Below are 19,856 nucleotides of genomic sequence, written 5' to 3' on the forward strand. Positions count from 1 at the left end.
TCATTACCCCACTGTGCTTTTGGATCTTGTTTTGAGTTAGTGCATGTGGCACCTCTGATGTCACAGTTCGTTGTTTTGTTTCCTTTTTTTGTTTGGAAAGTTTCGTGTAAATAAATATGTGGAACTTTAATCACGCTGCGCCGTTGGTCCGTCTCTCCACACAAACCAGTGGACAGTCAGACCTGAGCTCTGACCATTAATTAACCTCTTGAGAAATACAGGGGTAATATTTTCGCATTAGCATAATTTGCTCTACAGATTAAACTTGCTCTCTTTTCAATATTGCTCTTACTATATGCATATGAATCATACCATTGGAAAGAGAAAACCAATCCCTAGTTTCTAAATCCCGTTTCAATTTTGTCTCTGAGTGATACAGAAGTTCATTCAACAGCACTTTCCATGACCAAGAACATAAAAATCCAAGATGTTTATGCTGCTTCAAAGCTCTGCCTATATTATGGTCGTGCCCTTATGACCCGAAACACAACTCACTGGCCTTCCTCTGGTGTCTAGAGGGACGTCAGAGGAAAAAAATTCTTGTCTATCTGGGACTGACGTGAAATGAGAGCAAAATCTTTGGGCATGACCGACAACTTCCGTTCTTTGTTGCATTGAATTGGAGCTACACTTTGTCTTCTGTTGTGCGGCCATTATTATCTCCGTTGTCGAAGTTGTTTTGATACATGTGACCAGATCATCGTAATGTATGTTTTTCCAATATAGTTTTAATTCATAGATTATAGGGTTGAGTGTCCATTTTTTAGATTTTTTAGCATTTCTGTTTTGAGAAATCCGTTTTGCCACTCGACCGGTACCTGTGCTAAATGGAGTGGGAAAGAACATTTCTTGAACGGACACCAACGACTCATTCTTGACAAAGACACTTTGATCAACATTTCTGATGAAAGATCAGCCATAGTAAGACCCAATTTACGATATTTATATCATATCTGTTGTGCATGTGAACTGGACCGTGGGCGCCTAGCCGAATCTGCCTTGTAAAAATATCGTGTCCTCCGCTAACGTGGTTAAGCTAATAGATTTTATCATATTCTGTCTTCCCTGTAAACATTTTTAAAAAATCTGAAATGGTGGCTTTATTCACAGACCTGTATCTTTTCATCTGGGTGTCTTGGACTTGTGATTTAATGATATTTAGATGCTACAAGTTACTTTGTGACGCATATGCTAGCTGTGCTAATCAGTGGGGTGAGTTGGGGGGTGCTACCGGATCAGGGTTGCTGACTTCGTGAGAAGTTAACCTAAAAAAAAACAAATATAATGTCCAAAAAAAGGTTCCGGAAATCAGGATGACAAATAAAAAATATTTTTGGACACAGTTCTATTAGAACACACCAAAAACCAAAAACTAAATATCAGGCAACACAGTAGCTTTCACATGGCTTGTGAATGAGCTTGAGAGGACAAAGCAAGAAGAAGATTCTATGCCATTAAAAGGACCATTAAATCGAAAATCCAATTAGAATCTGGCTAACATATTTCCAATCGGTTATAGCAAACCAATTGCTCTATATAGCAGTGAAGTTATGGGATCCACTCTTTAATAATGAATTCACCAAATGGGACAAACATCCAATCGAATACTGCATGCAGAGTTTTGCAAGACTGTATTGCAAGTGCAAAAGAAAAAACCTCCAATAACACATGTAGAGCAGAATTGGGCCAATAAACCCCTCCTCATTCGAAAGAAAAAGAGCCATCAAATTTTTACTAAACCATCTAAAAACAAGGTGACCCCAAAACATTCCATCACACAGCTCTAACAATGTCAAGAGATGAAACCAGAGAAGAGTCCCCTCAGCCAGCCTGTTCTGAGGCTCAGTTCACCAACCCCAAAACCAACCCCATAGAGCCTCAGGACAGCACTCAGAAAATCTGGCCCAACCAAATCATCACAAAACCAAAAACAAAAATAGATCACACTATTGGAAAGACACAACAAAAAAATTCAAAGTAAACTTCAATGCTATTTGGCTCTAAACAACAGCCACTTGGTGGCAGACTATCTGACCACTGTGGACTGATAGAAAAAACTGAGAGGGAAAACACTTGACTAGGTACAGACTCAGTGAGCACAGTCTGGCTTATAGAGACCGGTTCGTCACAGACAACCTGGCTGCCAGAGAGGACAGGGCTTGTGCTCACTCTGCTCCAGGGGAGTAGAGACAGAGGCTGTCTATTTACACCGTTAAGAAGTTATTTCCTAATCTAATGTGACAATACTCAGACCGAAGATAATATTTCTTTCCCAATAATATAATCAAATACAAAGAATTTGAAACTTATAAAAGATGAAGAAAAAATCTAATATTTAGTATGTGGTAAAAAGCCAAAATGTGCAGGTTTTGGGCAGCCAAATATGTGGCCTCCTTACGCCACAACCTAGGACAGCCAGTGAAAAAGTGCAAAAATGTTAGATAACAAATATTTCCCATCTTGTTTTTGTTGTTTTTACATACCATGTAATGTGTCTCTCAGTCATGTTGACACTGGTCTACTACTTGTTGCTTTAATGTATTGTTGTTCTGATTAATATTGGTTGTGTAGTGTTGTAATGGTAATCCCATGGTCCACTAACTACTATTATTATTTGCTGTTGGTTCCCACCATTTATTTATATATAAATATAATATATATATATAATATATTGTTTTATATGATATACTTTGACAATTAAGTAATAATGAACTTGCCATATGTCAATAAAGTCATTGAATTGAATTGGAAGTGACAGAGAGAGAGAGAATACAAGAGACGAGAGAAGAAGACAGAGAGAGAGACATAGAGAGAGAACATACGAGTAGAGAGAGACTGTAAGAGAGACCAGAAATGCGTGACAGAGTACGTCCTATATGCCCTTACATCCTCAAATGGGGTTAAGGGTTAAGGCAGTGCTGGAAAATGATGGTGGCCACACAAAATATTGACACTTTGGGCCCAATTTGGACATTTTCACTTAGGGGTGTACTCACTTTTGTTGCCAGCGGTTTAGACATTAATGGCTGTGTGTCGAGTTATTTTGAGGGGACAGCAAATTTACACTGTTATACAAGCTGTACACTCACTACTTTACATTGTAGCAAAGTGTCATTTATTCAGTGTTGTCACATGAAAAGATATACTCAAATATTTACAAAAATGTGAGGGGTGTACTCACTTTTGTGATATACTATATATATATAGAGAGAGAGAATAGAGAGAGAGAGAGAAAGAGAGCCATAGAAAGAGAGAGAGAGAGAATAGGGAGAGAGAGAAAGAGAGACATAGAGAGAGAGAGAGAAAGAGAGAGAGAGAAAGAGATAATAGAGGAGAACAGGTAGGTACTCACCAGAGTGACCCCGTCATCGTTGCGTAGGTTGAGACTGCCCCTGCTGGAGACCAGCTGTCTAACATCAGACAACATGGTGCTGGGCCTCTGGGTACGCATGGTGTGCATGGACGGCACATCTACACCTGGAACTACACATCAACACACACATCTTAGTACAGCAAACACACACCCCATGCACACACACACACTGTGACCCTTTACAGAAACCATTAGAACTAAATAAAAGACATTGGATGGAAATGCGCTTTTTTGCGGAAATGCCTTTTTGAAAGGGAACTTTCTTGTGCCTTAATAACAAACTCTTAATCTGTATCTTAATCTTAATCACATTTAATATTAATAAAATGTGAAATCACAAAGCTGTTTAGACACTGAGAAAATACTGAATCTTGCCTAGCCATGATTGGTTGAGATAATCAGGTGGCTGGGACATTCATGAGAAAGAGTGTTGATTCTGTCACAAGGCACATCCTGCTCTCTGCTACCACGGACATRTSAAAGATCCATTGAATTGACTCATATTTTCATCATGGACTACATGCAAAGTGTAGCTACAGCTTACTACATAACATAGCCATGTTACTATGGCAACAGAGACTTCTAGAGTGTGACATGGTAGTGCGCCACAGCGGGAAGAGGAGAGAGAGGCGTGGGCATGAGGGGATAGAGATCAGCTATAGGGGGTTTGGGATGAGGGGAGGGGCCATGATGGCATGGGGGAGCAAGGGAAACTCCAGACAGGTCCAGCAGGAGGGCGTGAGATTGCAGTACATTGATGTGCTTGCATCTTGATAGCAGTCGTGTCGTGTGCTTGTGTGTGATGCCGCTAATATCTCTGCTTCATCGATAGAATGATCCGGATCGTGGTACAGTGGTTCCGCCGAACGATCGACTTTCTAACCGTAGCCCTCGTGTGTGTAATGTGTCTCACAGTTGGTGTGTGGGTGTGTGTGTGTGTGTGGGGTGTGTGTGTGTGTGTGTGTGTGTGTGTGTGTGTGTGTGTGTGTGTGTGTGTGTGTGTGTGTGTGTGTGTGTGTGTGTGTGTGTGTGTGTGTGTGTGTGTGTAGAGTGATATCTGAGGTGACTTCTGCAGTACCAACTGTCATGTGACTAAAGACGGATGAGCTTGGAGGAGCTCTCTCTCTCTCTCTCTCTCTCTCTCTCTCTCCCTCTCCTCTCTCTCTCTCCTCTCGCTCTCTCTCTCTCTTCTCTCTCTCTGTATTTCAGTCTCTACTCCAATCGGGGCTGTCATCTCTCCCTTTTCTCTTTGCCATTTCTGTCTCATCTCATTCTCTCTCCCACTCTGTTGACCTTCTTCATTCCTCGCTGGAGTGAGGTACTCTACTGTCAGTCAGCCTGAGGGAGAACTTAACCTTCACACCCCACACCGGTCCCCCCACACACGGCCCACACACACCCACACCGGCCCCACACACCGGCAGACACACCGGCGCACACACACAACACACCACACACACACACACCACACACACACACACACACACACACACACACACACACACACACACACACACACACACACACACACACACACACACACACACACACACACACACGCCTCACAGGATGAGTGATGACCGTAGCTCTTTGGGAAATGTAAAGTGGGTCAGAATCAGAAGTCAGAGGAAGTTAACTGAAAGGACAGATCATGAATATCAGAGCGTACTGTAAGCTCATGTCAGTTAGCAACAGTATCTTGACAAGATGACGAGTACCTTAAAAAAGTAAGCACAATTGACAGTGCACATTGTCGGACATGAGTATGCATGGTGAGTCTGAGGGTGGGACTGAGGGAGGAAGTGGAGATGAAGTGGGAGAGTTGGAGAAAGGAAGAGTGGAGAAAGGGAGAGAGGAGAGTGGAGAAAGTAAGAGTGGAGAAAGGGAGAGAGGAGAGTGGAGAAAGTAAGAGTGGAGAAAGGGAGAGAGGAGAGTGGAGAAAGTAAGAGTGAGTGGCGAGAGGGAGAGATGAGAGTGGAGAGAGTGGAAAGAGTGGCGAGAGTGGAGAGAGTGAGAGTGGAAAGTGGAGAAAGGCGAGATGGGAGTGTAGAGAGTGAGAGTGGAGAGAGTGAGAGTGGAGAGAGTGAGAGTGGCAAAAGGAAGATAGGAGAGTGGAGAGAGGGAGAGTGGAGAGAAGGAGAGTGGCGAGAGTGGAGAGCAGAGAGGGGGGGAGTGGAGAGAGGGAGAAAGGAGAGTGGAGAAAGGAAGAGTGGAGAAATGGAGAGAGGAGAGTAGAGAGGGAGAGAGAGAGGAAAGAGGGAGAGTGGAAAGAAAGAGAGAAGGCGAGTGGGGGTATAGGAGGAAATCTCCAACTTGTTCTCACTGTCTCACGTCAAAATTAGACGTTTATCCATGTTTCTCAAACATCACATTTCGAAGTTGTTGCAAACATTGCATTTCGAAGCGTTTAAGGTTGAGTTGAGACATTAACTACACATTTTTTCAGTTAGGGTTTGGGATAGGCAAAAAAAACAACAACACAAAAACAACTTCCTATCGCTGGATTCGAACTTGCAACCTTTGGAATCAGAGGCAGATGCTTATGCCCATCCACCATCACCGCCCAGAACGCCCTAGCAAAAGGTAACAGTGCTCTCTGTTGCCRCTAGTGGCCGGTTTCCACGTCATCTCCATGTGTCCTCAGACATGGACTTGTATCCCAAGTGACCTGCCTAGAACTCTCCCCCACACAGTAATAATAAATCACCATACGCCTGATGCTACCCCAGGGATGGAGGGAGAGGTGAGGATGGTATGTGGTCCACACTCTGTCAGGCTGTCATCCCCCTCTCTCTGTCTATCCATCTATCCGTGCTCTGTATTGATGGAGGGGCTAAGTGGCTTTTACTCTGAGGCAGATGGATGGTGTCTGTACAGGACCAACAGTGGTCCTGCTAACACATTAGCATGTTAGGGCCTCCAACACCCTGCCAGGGAGCTGGACCATAACCATCAGTCTGAGCTCAGTTAGATATGGACACAGTGTGCTGGATTAGCTGTGCTGGGCTGGTTTGGATTGGACTGACTGGGATAGGCTGGATAGGGCTGAATAGGGCTGGATATGGCTGGGCTAGGTTGGGCTGGGCTCGCCTTGGCTGGGCTGGACTAAGTTGGGCTGGGTCCAATAGGGCTGGATAGGGCTAGACAGGGCTGGGCTCGATAGGCCTGGGCTGGATTGGACACCCCCCCCCCCCCACACACAAACCCACATACAGTATAAAGACCTTTTCCTCGGTCAATACATCAGCCAACCGTCCATGGGAACATTCCTTCTCATTAAGTCTGTCTCCTCATCTCATGTTATAATTGCATGTGGACACAATTAAGACATTATCTCATGAATGAGAAATGAACCATTATATTTCAGTAATTTTCCCTCTTCAGTTCCTTTTCTATTCAGTCTCTTTCTTTAATTGCCATGATAAGATGCAAATGAGCACTACAGCAGGCAGTAAATTAACACACAGAGATGTTATATGGACTACAACAAAATATCTCACTGCTGAAATAATAGGTCCTCATCAGAGTCATTGTGTGGGGGTGGAAACTTGSCAAAGATTGAAAAAGATACTATTCACTGGAGGAAAGATGGCTGTCCGCTCCTAAGGACTGTGGGCTCCTGTCCTCTGTGGACGACGTGAGTAAGACATTTAAGCGTGTTAACCCTCGCAYGGCTGCCGGTATCATGGTATCACTAGCCGCGACCTCAGAGCATGCTGGCTGGAGTGTTCACGGACATATTCAATCTCTCCCTATCTCAGTCTGCTGTCCCCACTTGCTGCAAGATGTCCACTATAGTTCCTGTACCCAAGAGAGCAAAGGTAACTGAACTAAATGACTATCGCCCCATAGCACTCACTTCTGCCATCATGAAGTGCTTTGAGGGGCAAGTTAAGGATCATATCACCTCCACCTTACATGACACCCTAGACCCTCTTCAATTTGCATACCGCCCCAATAGATCCACAGACGATGCAATCGCCATCGCACTGCACACTGCCCTATCCCATCTGGACAAGAGGAATACCTATGTAAGAATGATGTTCATTGACTATAGCTCAGCATTCAACACCATAMTYSCCTCCAAGCTCATCATTAAGCTCGGGGCCCTGGGTCTGAACCCCACCCTGTGCAACTGCTCCTGGACTTCCTGACGGTCCACCCCAGGTGGTGAAGATAGGAAACAACACGCTCCACRGATCCTCAACACAGGGGCCCCACAAGGGTGTGTTCTCAGCCCCCTCCTGTACTCCCTGATTACCAGTGACTGCATGGCCACGCACCAACTCAATCATCAAGTTTGCAGACGACACAACAGTAGTAAGCCTGATTATCAACAATGACGAGACCGAATACAGGGGGGAGGTGAGGTCCCTGGCGGAGTGGTGCCAGGAAAATAACCTCTCCCTCAATGTCGACAAAATGAAGGAGCTGATCGTGGACTTCAGGAAAAAACAGAGAGAGCACGCCCCTATACACATTGATGGACCGCAGTGGAGAAGGTGAAAAGCTTCAAGTTCCTCGGCGTACACATCACTGACAATCTGAAATGGTCCACCCACACAGACTCTTCGACCTCAGGAGGCTGAATAAATTTGTCTAGGCCCCTAAGACCCTCACAAACTTTTACAGATGTACAATTGAGAACATCCTGTCAGGCTGTATCACAACCTGGTACGGCAACTGCACTTCCCGTAACCTCAGGGCTCTCCAGAGGGTGGTGCGGTCTGCCCAACGCGTCACTGGGGCACACTGCCTGCCCTCCAGGACACCTACAGCACCCGATGTCACAGGAAGGCCAAAAAGATCATCAAGGACATCAACCACCCGAGCCACGGCCTGTTCACCCACAATAATCCAGAAGGCGAGTTCAGTACAGGTGCATCAAAGCTAGGACCGAGAGACTGAAAAACAGCTTCRATCTCAAGGKCATCCAAGTTAAACAGCAATCACTAGCCGGCTACCACCAGGTTACTCAACCCTGCACCTTAGAGGCTGCTGCACTACAGTGCCTTRGGAAGTACTCAGACTCTTTCCACATTGTTTTTAACGTTACAACCTTATTCTAAAATGTATTTAAAAAAACAATTATCATCATGGAGAATACGTCATGACAAAATAAAAAACAGGATTTTAGAACTTTTTGCATTGAAGGTCCCCAAGAACACAGTGGCCTCCAACATTCTTAAATGGAAGAAATTTGGAACCACCAAGACTCTTCCTAGAGCTGGCCGACCGGCCAAACTGAGCAATCGGGGGAGAAGGGCCTAGGTCAGGGAACCTGATGGTCACTCTGACAGAGCTCTAGAGTTCCTCTGTGTAGATGGGAAAACCTTCCAGAAGAACAACCATCTCTGCAGCACTCCACCAATCAGGCCTTTATGTTAGAGTGGCCAGACGGAAGCCACTCCTCAGTAAAAGACACATGACAGCCCGCTTGGAGTTTTCCAAAAGGCACCTAAAGACTCTCAGACCATGAGAAAAAAGAGTCTCTGGTCTGATGAAACCAAAATGAAACCAAAAACCTCTTTGGCCTGAGTACCAAGCGTCACGTCCGGAGGAAACCTGGCACCATCCCTACGGTGAAACATGGTGGTGGCAGCATCATGCTATGGGGATGTTTTTCAGTGGCAGGGACTGGGAGACTAGTCAGGATCGAGGCAAAGATCAAAGTACATTAGAGATCCTTAATGAAAACCTGCTCCAGAGCTCTCAGGACCTCAGACTGGGGCAACGGTTCACCTTCCAACAGGACAACGACCCCAAGCACACAGCCAAGACAACGAAGGAGTGGCTTTGGGACAAGTCGCTTGTCACGCCCTGACCATAGAGAGCCCTCGTAATAGGTCAGTGCGTGACTAGGGGGGTTTCTAGGTATTATATTTCTATGTTGGTGTGTGTGTATGGTTCCCAATTGGAGGCAGCTGATATTCGTTACCTCTAGTTGGGGATCATACTTAGTGTGTCTTTTTTCCCACCTGCTATGGGGGATATTATTTTGTGTGAGTGCCTATGTGCGCTACGTATTTCACAATCGTTATATCTTTGTTGTTTTGGAAGTTTCACTATCATTAAAATGTGGAACTCTGCTCACGCTGGGTTAGGGTTAGGGTTAGGTCCAATTATTCGTGGCCTAGACAGAGCCCGGACTTGAACCAGATCGAACATCTCTGGAGAGACCTAAAAATAGCTGTGCAGCAATGCTCCCCATCCAACCTGACTAAATTTGAGAGGATCTGAAGAGAGGAATGGGAGAAACTCCCCAAATACAGGTGTGCCAAGCTTGTAGCGTCATACCCAAGAAGACTCGAGGCTGTAATCGCTGCCAAAGGTGCTTCAACAAAGTATTGAGTAAACGGTCTGAATGCTTATGTAAATGTAACATTTCTGTTTTWAAAAAATTATTGGAAATTTCCTGGCCATCGACCCAAAATATCGCTATTTTGTTCCCCAAGCCACTTAGTTATGGCAAGGTGCTCCATCATATGGGAAAAGGCATTGTTCGTCACCAAACTGTTCCTGGATGGTTGGGAGAAGATGTTCTTGGAGGATGTGTTGGTACCATTCTTTATTCATGGTTGTGTTCTTAGGCAAAATTGTGAGTGAGCCCACTCCCTTGGCTGAGAAGCAACCCCACACATMAATGGTCTCAGGATGCTTTACTGTTGGCATGACACAGGACTGATGGTAGCGCTCACCTTGTCTTCTCCGGACAAGCTTTTTTTCCGGATGCCCCAAACAATCGGTAAGGGGATTCATCAGAGAAAATGACTTTACCCCAGTCCTCAGCAGTCCAATCCCTATACCTTTTGCAGAATATCAGTCCTGTCCCTGATGTTTTTCCTGGAGAGAAGTGGCTTCTTTGCTGCCCTTCTTGACACCAGGCCAACCTCCAAAAGTCTTTGCCTCACTGTGCGTACAGATGCACTCACACCTGCCTGCTGCCATTCCTGAGCAAGCTCTGTACTGGTGGTGCCCCGATCCCGCAGCTGAATCAACTTTAGGAGACGGTCTGGCGCTTGCTGGACTTTCTTGGGCACCCTGAAGCCTTCTTCACAACAATTGAACCGCTTCTCTTGAAGTTCTTGATGTTCCGATAAATGGTTGATTTAGGTGCAATCTTACTGGCAGCAATATCCTTGCCTGTGAAACCCTTTTTGTGCAAAGCAATGATGACGGCACGTGTTTCCTTGCAGGTAACCATGGTTGACAGAGGAAGAACATGATTCCAAGAACCACCCTCCTTTTGAAGCTTCCAGTCTGTTATTCGAACTCAATAGCATGACAGAGTGATCTCCAGCCTTGCCCTGTGCAATACTCACACCTGTGTTAACGAGAGAATCACTGACATGATGTCAGCTGGTCCTTTTGTGGCAGGGCTGAAATGCAGTGGAAATGTTTTTGGTGGATTCAGTTCATTAGCATGGCAAAGAGGGACTTTGCAAATAATTGCAGTTCATCTGATCACTCTTCATAACATTCTGGAGTATATGCAAATTGCCTTCACACAAACTGAGGCAGCAGYCTTTGTGAAAATGTATATTTTTGTCATTCTCAAAACTTTTGGCCACGACTGTACATACTGTATTCTACTGTATTTTAGTTAATACCACTCTGACAATGCTTGTCCTAATATTTATGTATTTCTTAATTCTATTATTTTACCTTTAGATTTGTGTGTATTGTTGTGAATTGTTAGATACTACTGCACRGTTGAAGCTAGGAAGACAAGCATTTCGCTACACCCGCATGTGTATGTGACCAATAACATTTGATTTGATTTATATGAACATTTATGCAAAATAAACAATAGGGCTACACCACAACAACCCAACAATACATAACAGAACACTACACAACACTACAAAACAGAAATCAACACAACACAACAATAGAACACTACACAACAACACTACACAACACAACAATACAGCAACACAACACAACAACAAAACACAACAACATAACACTACACACACAACACAATAGTAAATCCTGTAAGGAGTGTTGTGTTACCGTTTTCCTCCAGGTGTTTTCGGATGATGTAGCTGGTCTCAGTTCCCTCGGTGGTGTAGTCCAGTGGAATGTTCCCGTTCACATCCTGCAGTAGAACATTCACCCCAGCCTTCCAAAACACCCGGAACGTTCGGAACCCACCATAGAACGAGGAGGGAGAGAAAAAAGAAGAGAGAGACACAAATAAGTTGAGTGGTTTCTCAGGTCATCCATAAGAGGGGGATCGATGATAAAGTACACCCAATTATCAGGCCCTCCCAGCAGTGTGTACCTGAGGAGAACCACAAGGACATAAACACTCAATGGAGGTAATTAATCAACTCATTAAATATGGGACTGTGAGGGCCCCAGGGCAGGGATGTGTGTACAACTCTGCCTTTTACTGTTCCCTCAATTCAATGTTTCTATTCAAGGGCTTTATTGGCATGGGAAACACATGTTAACATTGCCAAAGCAAGTGAAATAGACAATAAACAAAAGTGAAATAACAATGAAAATTAACAGTAAACATTACACTCACAAAAGTTCCAAAATAATAAAGGCATTTCAAACGTCATATTATGTATATACAGTATACACTGTTGTAACGATGTGCAAATAGTTAAAGTACAACATTGAAAATAAATAAACATAAATATGGGTTGTATTTACAATAGTGTTAGTTTTCACTGGTTGCCCTTTTCTTGTGGCAACAGGTCCCACATCTTGCTGCTGTGATGGCACACTGTGGTATTTCACCCAGTAGATATGAGAGTTGATCAAAATTGGGTTTGTTTTCYAATTCCTTGTGGATCTGTGTAATCTGAGGGAAATATGTGTCTCTAACATGGTCAAACATTTGGCAGGAGGTTAGGACGTGCAGCTCAATTTCCACCTCATTTTATGGACAGCGTGCACGCAGCCTGTCTTCTCTTGAGAGCCAGATCTGCCTACGGCGGCCTTTCTCAATAGCAAGGCTATGCTCACTGAGTCTGTACATAGACAAAGATTTCGTTGACTTTGGGTCAGTCACAGTGGTCAGGTATTCTGCCACTGTGTACTCTCTGTTTAGGGCAAAATAGCCTTCTAGTTTGCTCTCTTTTGGAATTAATTATTTCCAATGTGTTAATAATTATCTTTTTGTTTTCTTATGATTTGGTTGGGTCTTGTAGTGTTGCTGTCCTGGGGCTCTGTGGGGTCTGTTTGTGTTTGTGAACAGAGCCACAGGACCAGCTTGCTCTTCTCCATGTTCATCTCTCTGTAGGTTTTGGCTTTGTTAAGGAAGGTTTGGGAATCACTTCCTTTTTGGGTGGTTGTAGAATTTAAAGCTCATTTCTGGATTTTGGTAATTAGCGGGTATCGGCCTATTCTACTCTGCATGCATTATTTGGTGTTTTACGTTAAACACCGAGGATATTTTTGCAGAATTCGGCATGCAGAGTCTCAATTTGCTGTTTTTCCCATTTTGTGAATTTCTTGTTGGTGAGCGGACCCCAGACCTTACAACCATAAATGACAACGGATTCTATAACTGATTCAAGTATTTTTTGCCAGATCCTAATTGGTATGTCGAATTTTATGTTCCTTTTGATGGCATAGAAGGCTCTTGCCTTGTCGCTGTGGCGCTGATGTTTAGGCCAWGGTATGTATAGTMTTTTGTGTGCTCTAGGGCAACGTTGTCTAGATTAAATTTGTATTTGTGGTCCTGGCGACTGGACCTTTTTTGGAACATCATTATTTTTGTCAAACTGAGATTTACAGTCAGGGCCCAGGTCTGGCAGAATCTGTGCAGAAGATATAATAGGTGCTGCTGTAGGCCCTCCTTGGTTGGTGACAGAAGCACCAGATCATCAGTAAACAGTAGACATTTGACTTGTATTTTGTCCTGTAGTTCATTCAATGTAACTGGAGAATCCAGTGGGTTCTGGTAGTCTTTAATAGTTGATTCTAAGATTTGTATTTGATCATATATATGTTTTTGCTGTTTGTTCTTTGTTATAGAGACAAACAGATTGAAGAAGTGGGTTATCCATACATCTCCACTTTGGATAGATAACTCTTCATGTTGTTGTTTGTTTAGTGTTTTCCAATTTTCCCAGAAGTGGTTAGAGTCTATGGATTCTTCAATTACATTGAGCTGATTTCTGATGTGCTGTTCCTTCTTTTTCCGTAGTGTATTTCTGTATTGTTCTAGTGATTCAGCATAGTGAAGGCGTAGACTCAGGTTTTCTATGTCTCTTTGTTTTTGGTTGGATAGATTTCTCAATTTCTTTTTTAGGTTTTTGCATTCTTCATCAAACCATTTGTCATTGTTGTTAGTTTTCTTCGGTTTCTGTTCTTTTTATTTTATTTGATAAGGAAGCTGAAAGGTCTAATATACTGCCAAGTTTACACCTTCACTATTACAGTGGAACCTTTTGTCCAGGAAGTTAATTGTTCCATAATTGTTGGCTAATTGTTTTTGGTGGGTTTCCACTCTACATTCCTTCCATCTATAGCATTTCTTAAAATGATTCATTTCCTTTGGTTTTGATGCCTCATGATTGAGTATTGCTCTGTTCAAGTAGATTTTGCTGTGATCTGATAGGGGTGTCAGTGAACGCTCCCCTCGAAGCCTACCAATGACTATGTACATACCCATCGTCCGATAGAGCTGCAGGAGTTTTGTTGGTTATGTTGTTGTACAGTGGGGCAAAAAAGTATTTAGTCAGCCACCAATTGTGCAGGTTCTCCCAACTAAAAAATATGAGAGAGGCCTGACATCATAGGTACACTTCAACTATGACAGACAAAATGAGGAAATTAGGATTTTTAATGAATTTATTTGCAAATTATGGTGGAAAATAAGTATTTGGTCACCTACAAACAAGCAAGATTTCTGGCTCTCACAGACCTGTAACTTCTTCTTTAAGAGGCTCCTCTGTCCTCCACTCGTTACCTGTATTAATYGCACCTGTTTGAACTTGTTATCAGTATAAAAGACACCTGTCCACAACCTCAAACAGTCACACTCCAAACTCCACTATGGCCAAAGACCAAAGACGTCAAAGGACACAAGAAACAAAATTGTAGACCGCACCAGGCTGGGAAGACTGAATCTGCAATAGGTAAGCAGCTTGGTTTGAAGAAATCAACTGTGGGAGCAATTATTAGGAAATGGAAGACATACAAGACCACTGATAATCTCCCTCGATCTGGGGCTCCACGCAAGATCTCACCCCGTGGGGTCAAAATGATCACAAGAACGGTGAGCAAAAATCCCAGAACCACACGAGGGGACCTAGTGAATCACCTGCAGAGAGCTGGGACCAAGATTGGGAGAATGTCATATGGTCAGATGAAACCAAAATAGAACTTTTGGTAAAAACTCAACTCGTCGTGTTTGGAGGACAAAGAATGCTGAGTTGCATCAAAGAAACACCATACCTACTGTGAAGCATGGGGGTGGAAACATCATGCTTTGAGGCTGTTTTTCTGCAAAGGGACCAGGACGACTGATCCGTGTAAAGGAAAGAATGAATGGGGCCATGTATCGTGAGATTTTGAGTGAAAACCTCCTTCCATCAGCAAGGGCATTGAAGATGAAACGTGGCTGGGTCTTTCAGCATGACAATGATCCCAAACACACCGCCCGGGCAACGAAGGAGTGGCTTCGTAAGAAGCATTTCAAGGTCCTGGAGTGGCCTAGCCAGTCTCCAGATCTCAACCCCATAGAAAATCTTGGAGGGAGTTGAAAGTCCGTGTTGCCCAGCAACAGCCCCAAAACATCACTGCTCTAGAGGAGATCTGCATGGAGGAATGGGCCAAAATACCAGCAACAGTGTGTGGAAAACCTTGTGAAGACTTACAGAAAACGTTTGACCTCTGTCATTGCCAACAAAGGGTATATAACAAAGTATTGAGAAACTTTTGTTATTGACCAAATACTTATTTTCCACCATAATTTGCAAATAAATTCATAAAAAATCATAGTTGAAGTGTACCTATGATGAAAATTACAGGCCTCTCTCATATTTTTAAGTGGGAGAACTTGCACAATTGGTGGCTGACTAAATACRTTTTTGCCCCACTGTAGGTGTGCCTAGGGGGGCATATGGGGGAGGGAATGCTGTCACCTGCAGGCAGGTGTTTGTCCCCCTGTGTGCTGAGGGTGTCAGGTTCTTGTCTGTTTCTTGCATTTAGGTCGCCACAGACTAGTACATATCCCTGGGCCTGGAAATGATTGATTTCCCCCTCCAGGATGGAGGTTTGATCTGAGGGGGCCTAAATGGGGTGTGGGCATGGTTGACATGGGGGGGCGTTGATTGGTTGGGGTGGGGGTGTGGATGTGGCTGGTGGTGCTGTGGTCTTGAGGTGGGTCTTCTCGGCGTGGGTCCTCTATGTGTAGGTCCAGGGGGAGAGTGTCTTGCTAGTATGGGCGGGGTGTCTATTGATCTATTGCTCCTGTGTGAAGTGTTGGGGCAGACCGTTGAGGGCGATGTCCTTTAGGGTCCGGGTGAAGGTGGTCACTGCTGCCTTGTAGAGGTAGACTTGGTTGTAAAGGCCGTTCAAGTCCAGGGTGGAGTGGTGGGCCAGGAAAACCTTTGGTTTTGAGACACAGTCACGGGAAATACTTGCGTTTACCCGCTGTATGGTAGCAGGGTGGAAGTCTTTTCATGGTAGCAGGGTGGAGATAACCACTTGCGCGTTGGGGAAAGTAGAAGAGGCTTTTTCAATCCCTCCCTTGAGTGATGTGGCCACCATTTCCTGCTGTGCTCTCGGGTCCTTGTGGCTGTGTGTATTATTATGTGGCTGGGTGAACCTAGTTGGTCCTCAGACAGAAGGTCTAGGGCGCGCTGGGTGTTTGGACACCAGAGTTGAAACACTGTGTTTGGGAAAAAGTACATTTTCCTGTATATAAGGAGTACAATCTGTGTCTTGTGTATGTCCTCAGTGGGTGTGTGTGTTGTGTGTGTGTGGGGGGGGGGGTTGTCAGGAGGGCTATCAGGGTGGCTGACTAGGAGGGGTCTCACAGGGGGTGAGATCCACTGGGCTTGGGGTTCTTCAGTTGTCTGCTGTGATGTCAACACTATGGTCAGGGTCTGGTGTGGACTGTTCTGTTGTGTGTTCAAGACTTTTGTCGGGAGCTGAGGTGGGCTGGTCTGCTGGCTTCTCTGCAGGGGTGGCCACCTCTCTAATGGGTTGTTCTCTCTCTCTCTCTCCTCTCTCTCTCTCTCTCTCTTCTCTCTCTCTCTCTCTCTCTCTCTCTCTCTCTCTCTCTCTCTTCTCTCTCTCTCCTCTCTCTCTCTCTCTCTCTCTCTCTCTCTTCTCTCTCAATATCCCCTTTTCCCTCTCTATGTGGAACTAAAACAGCGTTTTAGCAACATGAAATCTTATTAAAATCTGTTCATGTTCATGGAAGAATATGACACTTCTTTTATTTTACATTTGCTGACAAGGAAACACTTAGATTTGGTCATTTTCATGTTTTTATAAATTCTTAGAATGTTTGGGAATGATGTATAGTAAGGCATTTCTGAAAATTCTTTAGCAATATAAGCGGCTGTGTGTTTGGACAACTAAAAGACACTGCTGTAAATAAAACCTAACACTAACATCTGGCTCATCTAGGACCGGAGTCTATGCAGATCGGTGCACCACAGCCAATCAGAGCTATAGTAGGCCTTGATGCAAATAAGCCATTTGCCACATGGGCCTGCCATAATTCACTTTGAACTGGACTAGCTATGTGTTTACAGGCAGTCGATCATTAGAACACATTCACCAAAAGCCACAAAATACACCTGAATGGATTTCTGAAAATATGTAAATACCACGGGAGTCCTCTTACATTTGGGAACTTTACAGTCCTATTTATCAAACAACCATGAAAAGGTATGTTCTCTCTCCCTCTGTTATGCACAWCAACAACAACAAGATCAACAACTACTGCTAGTCAGAGTAAGATGAGCTAAACATTAGATAAACCCTCTCAAACTTGTTTTGCTAGTTGGCCGTCAAAATTGCAATGATAAACGATGGGGAATAGTAGCCTGCTCGTACTTCTGCAGCTTGCCTGTCAATGCTTGCTTGTCCCAACCCACATTTTGACAACTGAATGGGAACTTGCCTGCCTGCCAGCCCATTTGATCAATGCCAAATACATTTAATTGATAACTAGTTCATAAACTGCCGCCAGTGTGTCAGAGTGCGCTCTGGGTCGTTCGTAAATTCAGAGCGTTGTAAGATTATCGGTTTGTAAATTCAGAGAGTTTCGCTCTCCTAGCACATACTGCACGATTGACCCTGGATGCTCTGGCCGAGGAGTGGGGTTGATCCGTGTGTTCCTCAACGAAAGTCAAGTACACAAGCTAACTGGCTAAAGTTGGCTTGCTACTTCCAGACACAAATGGGAGAACACCTCACTCTAACCATTTCACTCGCCTTAGCAGAGCTGGTTAGGCTGTTTACATTTTATCATGACTCGTATTTCCCCCTACATTTACTGACACAGGTCAGTAAATAAGCGGGTGCTGCACGTTTGTAAATTCATAAATTATTCTGCGCTCTGCTCTGTCACACTCAGATGAGAGTAATCGGAGTAGGTAGCCAGAGTGTATTTATGAAGGCAAGAGATATGCTAACAGGATAACAGTTGTTCAAGTTCAGCATAGCTAGGTAGCAAAAAGACTCTCTTTTTTTTACACCTGCATTTAGCTGTACCACCAAAAAAGGATGAGGGGGGAAAAGTCGATCACTCACCTACTCCTCCAATGACATGACATCCTCCCAGAAGCTACAGTAGCTAGCTAACATTAGGGTCCAGGTTTTTTGGCTTGCTTAATAAAGAGGTACATGAATAGATAGGCTAGCCTATTAGCCACATTATGACTCGTGATCATTGCCCTAGCTAGTTTGATTGTATTGATATTCCCAGCCATAGTTACATTCATCTGTTTTTGTCCAAAAAATTGAGGCATTGAAACTGAAACAGGGCATCACGAATGTGAGGAGGCAGCAAACAATGTACCAGTCTGTCATTTACATCCTGATAGCAATATTTTTTGGACTACCAAGAAATMTATTGGTGAATTATATTAGCTAATCATGCTTTGAACTGCATCATTCTAGTCTGCCAATAATGCCTGTACGTGATGGAATTGTTAGTCAAGTGGAACCTATTTTTAAAACCTCTTATAAAGTTGGTTTTGTAGCATAAACTGGGAATTTGATATTTTTTTACTGATATTAMGATTGTCTGTTTGTTTCATATTTGCTAAGTAGTTAAAGCACTGTCAGTTCCACTTAAAGCTAACACATTTCCTTTCAAGTCGCCATTGTCAGTCCTTCCCCATACATTGCTGTTTGTTGTTTGCCTAAACACTAAAATATGTTGCAGTGTAACGATTGTGGCTGGGCTGGGGCAGATAAGAGGGACAGGGGTCTTTAAGTGAGGCCTTATTGAATATTTACCGCTAATAGAATTCTAACGACCATGTTAGMACAGAACACGAGATGAATGGGCTAGTTCTCAGGCAGACAGAGAGAAGTGGAGTGTGTGTGTAGAGGGGGTTGGAGACGGTTTGACCTAATATAGAGAATGGAGGAAGAGGAATAACTAGACGATGGACATAGGCTAGAGAGTGACTTGCAAATGCTGAACCCAAAACCCCAAAATCTGCAGTCCAAACCCTTATATCTCAGAGCCCTGGACCGTTAAATGCAAACCACAAACACCTGGAACTTAAACATCATGCAATTCATCAAAACAAATGTCTAAACACTAGGGAAAGCTAATGCAAATCTCTAAACACTAGGGAAAGCTAATGCAAATCTCTAAACACTAGGGAAAGCTAATGCAAATCTCTAAACACTAGGGAAAGCTAATGCAAATCTCTAAACACTAGGGAAAGCTAATGCAAATCTCTAAACACTAGGGAAAGCTTATGCATCTAATGGATCAACCAGGCAAAGAGTCAATACAGGACTAAGATTGAATCCTACTACACCGGCTCCAATGCTTGTTGGACGTGGCAGGGCTTGAAACTATTATGGACTACAAAGGGAAGCACAGTCGCGAGCTGCCCAGTGACATGAACCTACCAGACGAGCTAAATAACTTTGATGCTCGCTTTGAGGCAAGCAACACAGAAGCATGCATGAGAGCATCATCTGTTCCGGACGACTGGGTGATCACGCTTTCCGTAGCCGATGTGAGTAAGACCTTAAAACAGGTCAACATTCACAAGGCTTCAGGGCCAAACAGATTACCAGGACGTGTACTCCAAGCATGTGCTGACCAACTGGAAAGTGTCTTCAATTACATTTTCAACCTCTCCCTGTCTGAGTCTGTAATACCAACATGTTTAAAGCAGACCACCATAGTCCCTGTGCCCAAGAACACTAAGGTAACCTGTCTAAATGACTACCGACCCATAGCATTCACGTCTGTAGCCAGGAAGTGCTTTGAAAGGCTGTTCATGGCTCACATTAAAACCATTATCCCAGA

The 19,856-nt window shown here is 43.9% G+C and overlaps 1 protein-coding gene across 1 annotated transcript in view; it reads right to left on the bottom strand.

The window, feature by feature from the left end:
- Positions 1 to 19,856, bottom strand: part of LOC112073052 (unconventional myosin-XVI-like) — a gene marked incomplete at its 3' end in the record, with an annotated part of 197,982 nt that overhangs the window by 141,110 nt on the left and 37,016 nt on the right. Inside the window, 2 exon segments of the mRNA XM_070440027.1 lie at positions 3,353 to 3,483; positions 11,390 to 11,498. Coding sequence (XP_070296128.1) covers positions 3,353 to 3,483; positions 11,390 to 11,498 — 240 coding nt within the window.

This window comes from Salvelinus sp. IW2-2015, unplaced genomic scaffold, assembly GCF_002910315.2.
Source record: "Salvelinus sp. IW2-2015 unplaced genomic scaffold, ASM291031v2 Un_scaffold2133, whole genome shotgun sequence".
NCBI lineage: Eukaryota > Metazoa > Chordata > Actinopteri > Salmoniformes > Salmonidae > Salvelinus > Salvelinus sp. IW2-2015.